This window comes from Melozone crissalis, unplaced genomic scaffold, assembly GCF_028551555.1.
Source record: "Melozone crissalis strain CALT ecotype California unplaced genomic scaffold, PUWL_Pcris_2 ptg000018l_1, whole genome shotgun sequence".
Taxonomy (NCBI): domain Eukaryota; kingdom Metazoa; phylum Chordata; class Aves; order Passeriformes; family Passerellidae; genus Melozone; species Melozone crissalis.
Genome location: NW_026535796.1, coordinates 21,718,395 through 21,725,184, shown reverse-complemented (window position 1 = coordinate 21,725,184; position 6,790 = coordinate 21,718,395). Strand labels below are relative to the sequence as shown.

The window sequence follows — 6,790 nt, the reverse complement described above, 5'->3', positions numbered from 1 at the left end:
ATCTATGCATAGAAAGTGATATACATCATACCCAAAAAATGGTTATTCTGGGCTACTTGCCAGTTCAGGGAGTGGTAGGTTTTTAACCTTAAAAATGTATTTTGTAGAAAATATTTGATGTACTTATTGTCCTAGTAATGTCTTAAATTATTCAAAGAGATTCAACTGCAATAAATTTTTTTTTCAATGGAAATTTTTTTTCAATGGATGGTCTCACTTAAAATTATTTCAACAAAGCTTTACATGTGAAATGAAGAAAAGTAGAACTATTCCTATTTAAATTTTTTTATCATTATGAAAATTCTTCTTTTCATGCTAGGTTCAGCAAAAGATTCTTTTCTTTAGAGCTAGGGAAGGTTTTTAAACAAAATATGTCATTGGCCAAAGATGCAGTTGTAGAGAATTTGGGGGAAAATTATTGTGAAATTTAGTTAGATCTCGATAATTACTTTGACAAAAAACAGTAACACTTTGGAAATGCTGGAAGCCCGGATTAGGCAATGCCCAGAAAATTCAACTTTCAGTTGCAGAACATTTTTGTTTAGAAATTTCAAAAAATTAATCAAAGAGCTTCATTTGACCTTAAGCCAAAATTGTTCCTTTTTGCAACTTACGTTAGATTGCTCGGAAAGCTGAAAATTTTTACTTTCTATGATCAACTTAAGACGACAATTTTTCTTTTGTCCAACTTTCTGAGCTAAACAGAAAGTCAGTTGCATATATATAAGATTTTTCACTCAGAATTTTCTGAACAAAAAGAAATTATGTCAGGAAGGTATTGCTGGCATTGCAGTGGGACAGTATGCCTGAATACACTGAATACCAAAGGCTTTTCTAAGCATTTGAGTGTGTACATACCAGTACTGCTCTTTCTTACGCTTAAAACAGATTCCTAATGATCTGCCAAATCAGGACATTTGATTCAATGGAGAAAGTGTCACCCCAAAAAGTTTTGATCAGTGCTTCTCTTAGTGACAATGTGCTGTTCATGAACTGGGAAATACTGAACTAAACGCAATTCTCAGAGCACCCCTCTTAAGCACCCATGAATCTACAGAATGGTTACAGTAAAGAGATTTCCAGTCAAGCCTTTGAAGAGAAACACCTGGTGCTGCTCCCAGCTGAAGTACTCACCAATAATTCCTTGGGAAATATCTTACTACGTTTTCATTTAAAAAAAGACTAAACAGAAAGCACAAGGCCACACAAAATTGACTTCTCCGTGTTGGTACAACAACCCTCCCCCTTCCATAACACATGTGAGCCTGTTAATGGCAAGCAGCAACCATGCACAGCAGTGAAGAGATTTCATCCAGATCATTGGGAAAGTACACAGTCCTAGCAGAGCCCAGGAGGTCTGACTTAGTGACAGTGAATTCCACAGATACCTCTTCCTGTATTTGAGTGTCCGTTCGTTTGGATGTGGGTCGTGTCTTTGTGTTCTGGGTGGGAATTGTGTGCTGGTATGGCAACACCAGGAGCAAGGTGTTTCTTGACTGCTGGAGCTCCTCAGGCCTGGTAGCCAAAAGCTGATGCTCTCTCTCTGAGCAGCTCCTGGCACAAATGACAACTCCAGCTCCCTGCAAATGAAGAAATCCTTCTTACAGGATTGACATGAAATCAAGGCTCTCAGAGTTTATGTCAAGCTTGGGTTAAATAGTATATGAGATATTCCTAATATTGGAGTTGCCTGCACTTTTGTGAAGCAGACTCTGCTGCCCTTGCCTTTGCATCCATAGGCTTTCTACATGAGCTGCAATGCTGCTGGGGTGTGCATTGCCATGAGGTGTTTTATATTTTCACACTTCCAATAAACCACTTCCCAGTGGAAACCTTTAGATAATTATTAGCTGCATTTCAAGATTTTCCCCTCCTGATTTAGCTTCCTTTTTACCAAAGTTACAAACATTAGCTCCTGAGAGCACGATTAATTTGTAATTATTCTTGTTCTTCCCCTCATGTAAACCGCAGTCACTCGCACTCACAAGCCTCCAATTCTACTGCTCTCTGAGGATTTTAGTCAGAGAACCTCTAGTGGTAAGACACTGGTTCCTCTGCTCCACAGCCAAATGACAAACTCCAACCAGTCATAGTATAGTCCAATTGAACCCCCTGCAGAGGTTATAACTACATACCAAATATAATACAGACCAAACCCTCACCCTGCCAAAACAGAAGCATGTCATAGAGAAAGGAAGGTAATTCCCTTTAATCCAGTCTCCTGCCAACAGGCTCTCAGATGTACCAGAGAGGACCTCCCTGCAAGAGGCTCTCTCTCCAGGACTTTGACTTCTTAAGAAATCCAAAGTCACATTTCACAAGCGCTCAATTCAGCTGACTAAACTGAGGTGACCAGTGACATGTGGGACATCCATGACCCACAAAAGAGCCATGGCACCCATGGGTACCCACCAAAGGTTCCCATGACCCACAAAAGAGCCGTGTTCTGGAAGAGGAGGAGACCAGGCAAGACTGAATAGGATATCACAGATCACACTAGCACTTCTATTAATTTTTGTTTCTTTCCAGTGCTACCTCCCTTTGCTTCACTACTGTTTCCTTAACCCTGCATGGTTCAAAACACCTTTCTGAAATTTTTCCCTTCTCCACAAAGACTTTATTGTTATTTTCAAAGCAGACTTCAGTCATATGTTACCTTCTGGGGGCTCAAAGACTGGTGGATTCAAGCAATACATGTGATAGCCACGGTCACAGTCATCACAGAAGAGCAGCTGGTCCTGAGGCAGGTTTGTTGGAGAGACAGTAGGGAAACAGGGAGAGAAGGAGAGAAAAAGAGAGAAATTATGTAAATTAGTCTCTTGCCAAGATGAAAACTTAAGTAGGGTAACCAGCAATGTTCAGCTGGGAATGCAGATCTGCAACAACAGAGACTAAGGGACTGCTGGGAATGTAAAGGCTACAAGCATCACATTTGTCCATCCATGATTAGCCACCATATTCCTGAGAGGCTGCAGAAAGCCTCTCTCAGCACAAGACAGCTCAGTTTCTAAGTAGAAAATCACTATGAGAAGTGGAGGAGTTCCAGTCCTAGATGGCCTCATAATGCAGGAGTAAAAGCTGTTATGCTGGGGATATGCTGTACTGAGAAGAGGGCAGGCTTTGCTGGGCTCCAGTGTCACCATGTGCTGATCTCATTCTTTCAGAGGAAACCTTTGACTTAGACAGTTTTCAAAAACTCAGCTGAGTAAAATTTTTGTGAAACAGATGGAAATTACATGACCCCACCATGTGCTCTGCAGCTCTTTCATATATTTGGGGTGAAAAAAGCTGCTCTGAAGTATCCTGTGATTCCTAAGCTCCCCGGATTCTGATTTTTTTATGTTAAAGCAAAAACAAAATTTCAGGCTTCAAATTTATTCTGCTGTAGGGAATATAGTGTTAGCTAATCACCTCCAAAGTTCTCCAGCCACTGTCAATTTTCCAAGGTTCTCATGGGCTGCCAAGAACCCTTAGCATCAGATTTTAACTGCAAACCCTGCAGGGAGGACACTGCTCAGCTGCAGGCTCTGGAAATCACTGGAGTTGGTGATTAGGTGAGGCTTAGCCATCCTACTTCAAATGGTTTCATGTTTCCCAAGTCTTGTAATTAAGTTTAAAAAAATCATACCAAGAAAGTCAAGAAAATCAGGGACAGAAGGAGCATACTTGCCTCTCTTGGGTTATCATTTATTCGCATCTGCTTCTGACTATCATGCTGAAAGCTCCCTGCAACATGAATTCATGGCCCCCAGATAATTTCTATTGAATAAATACACAAACCACAAGTATCAGCATCTTAAGTGGCCCTATATGATACCTGTGGTAATTTCAGCAGAGACCCGTGGCTGAATGGGGACACTGGGGAGAATCCCTGTGCTCAGGGGTGGCTCTTCCTTGGAGATGCATGGAAGCAGCAGTGAAACAATGACCACACCAGTGCCACATGCTTCTCAAGGGTGGGCATGGCAGCGGCTTGCAGTGATGCTTATTTGCATGAAAAGGTAAATGGACTCACGTCGTTCTCTGAGGTCCCACAAAGGCTGCAGGATTTGCACTCAATGCATTGCCACTGATAGGTTTTTACAGCCTCAGTCATGTTTGTGGTAAACTGCAGGCAGGTCGGGTGTCCTGAGGAAGATCGGAAACAACGGTCATGGTTAAGGCTCACTTATTGCTTGTTAATTAACCAGCATTAAATTTGGGAACAAAACACACACAGACATGGACTGATCACAACATGGGCTGCAACTAACAGATACCAAAGAGGAAAGCAGGCATTAACCCTTTCGCTGCCGGGCACAAGAGAAAATCAGAGTTATTTCCACCCCATTGGCAAAGCAGTTTTATTCAGAGCTCTTAAAAATGGTTTGGCTTTGAGTTGGTTTTTTGTTGGGATGTTTATTTTTTTAAGAAAATAAGAAAAAGGATGAAATCAGAAACAAACCCAATTTCAGAGAGAGACCATCTGTCTTAATAGAAATTGGACTACAGTTTCAATTAGTGCTGTTTCGACCGGAACGAAGGACCTGGTGGAAATGAGGTTATTCTCCATTTCACAGCTTCCTTTCCTGGCATCCAAATGGGTGGAGCAATTCTGTAGACTTTGCTTAAATGGAAGCAGTAGCATACAGAGAAGATGCAAGACTTCTTTTTTTTTTTTTAAGAGCTCTGCCACTAAAGTTGGTTGGCACAGAAGAAACCAAATTGCACAGCTAACCTTCCAGGATCAAAACAGGAAACTGAAAGGAAAAAAAATCCCAAGCCAATTCCCACAATGAACTAAATGAAAGGAATAAAGAAGGGAAAGCTAGCAGAACAGTCACATCTAATCGGGAAGGACAAATTGCCAGAGTTACAACCCCCGCCCCTACATGCGTGTCGACTTCAGCTTTGCAAAACAGCGGTACCACAGTAGCAGGGTCAGCAATGGGCTTTCTGGAGGGGAAAATACAAACAAACAAACAAACAAACCAAAGGTAGGATGAGTGTTCCTTCTGCAAAACAAAACAAGACAAATACACCGCTGAAATAAAGTACTGTACTCCCAAACCACCCTTACCTGGCTGAAACATTGTCTAAGTCTCCTGCAATAAGCTCCTGCCTGCCTTCTTGGAAAGCCCCATATTTAGAATCCTTCTCTGACACACTTAAACATTAGCACTGGGCATGGCCAGAGCAGGGAGAGTCAATTGCTCATCTGTAGAAAGACTAGGAACACGGGTATGCACATCTTGCACTGCCGCCTGCTTCTTCTAGAAACTGGCACCATAAGTTGTGGGGGGGTTTCACCTCTACCCAATCTGCTGTTCTTAGACTACAACCAATGGAGTGGAAAAAAATCTCTTCCACTTCCACCAGCCTAAGTGCCTTTTTAAGAGAGGAGAAAGGAAGGCTGTTTCTCCAATAAGATAAAAAAAGGCATGTCTATGGTAGAGGTGGGCACAGATGTGTCATCTTCATTACCAGACCTATCAGTAATATTTTGCTGCATCATCACAGTGCCCATCACCACCCTACAAAAACTTTCTGTATTTTCCAGCTAGTGAAGCAAAGAGTTGCTGAGAATTGCTGGATAAGGAAGTACTGCTGTAGGGGATATATTTCTTTTATGTGTCCATTATACCACCAAATGCTGTAATAAGAATTTTTGTTCTCCAGTTATATTTGTATGGTTGTGATACAACAACTAAACCTATCCAGCAAAGAAATATATATGCATAATTATTAAAGAAATTGAATAGAAAATAAAGGAGATATTTCGAGAAGGAGAGATCCATGAAATGCTCATATCACTCTTAAGCCTTTGAATAAAGAAACATCTTGACAATACTGATGGGCTCAGATGGTCTAAGAAGATCACGGGGTTTGGAGCCCTTGAAATGTCAGCACAAAACAAGTGACAGTTTTTACTGAGATTTACAGTGGACCAACTAAAGTTCTGGGGGCCTTGAGACTGCAACTAAGCAAAAGGAGATGTGACAAGATGCCTTTTCTTACTTGAGAGGACCACATATACTTTCTGATACTACCAAACTAGCAGAACCTGACATGACATTGAAATGTTTCTCCAGATCTGATTTACATTGAATGCAAACCTTATTTCAACACCAGTAAATAGAACAAATGTGCCATGCTGCACATCAAGGAGAAATGCATCCCAACCGCAGAGAGTTGCTTCCAGAAATGTTGCACAGTGCTGGAATATATCACAGAAAACAACTCATATAGGGAGGTGAATGAATCAGAGACTTAAATAGCTTCAGTCACATTTGAAAAGAAACAAAAGAATGGAATCAAACTTACAGAAATAAATCCCAGCTAAATGCATGCACATCCTCACATGCTCACTTGCCTGTGCACACACATTGCTCATTGCAGAGTCCAGCTGAGGACCCTCCCTTTCTAACACAACAAGCTTAAAAGAAATGGGCTCTTGTGGGAGTATTCCTTAGAAAAATTAGGAATAGAGCGAGGGCCACAGTGGTTTCTTTCTAGTAGCAAAGCAGAAGTATTTTGCAAGAACATACCAATTCATTCACTCCATTAGGCTCTGTCTCCAAGTACTGTGACTGCAAGAGTTGAGTCTGCATAGCTGCAGGTTGCTCTCTGTTAGCCCAGGGCTTATACCATGTGTAAGGCAAAAAGAATGCCTTTCTTCAGCCTCTAAGTCAGATCTTTCACATTAAGCAACATTCCTTTTGCTACCATGATCCCAGCTTAATGTCATTGGAAAGACTATTTTTTACTTATGCTATCAGCACGGTGAGGCACTGTAGTATATGGCAAGCAG

The 6,790-nt window shown here is 41.3% G+C and overlaps 1 protein-coding gene across 1 annotated transcript in view; it reads right to left on the bottom strand.

Annotated features, from left to right (window-relative positions):
- Positions 1 to 293: 293 nt before the first annotated feature.
- DPF3 (double PHD fingers 3) overlaps positions 294 to 6,790 on the bottom strand; it is a 154,715-nt gene continuing 148,218 nt past the window's right edge. The window contains exons 9-11 of the mRNA XM_054276185.1: positions 4,016 to 4,128; positions 2,657 to 2,738; positions 294 to 1,580 (exon numbers count right to left, since the gene is read on the bottom strand). Of these exons, the coding sequence (XP_054132160.1) occupies positions 1,510 to 1,580; positions 2,657 to 2,738; positions 4,016 to 4,128 (266 nt within the window). The 3' untranslated portion in view covers positions 294 to 1,509. The remainder of the gene's footprint in view (positions 1,581 to 2,656; positions 2,739 to 4,015; positions 4,129 to 6,790) is intronic.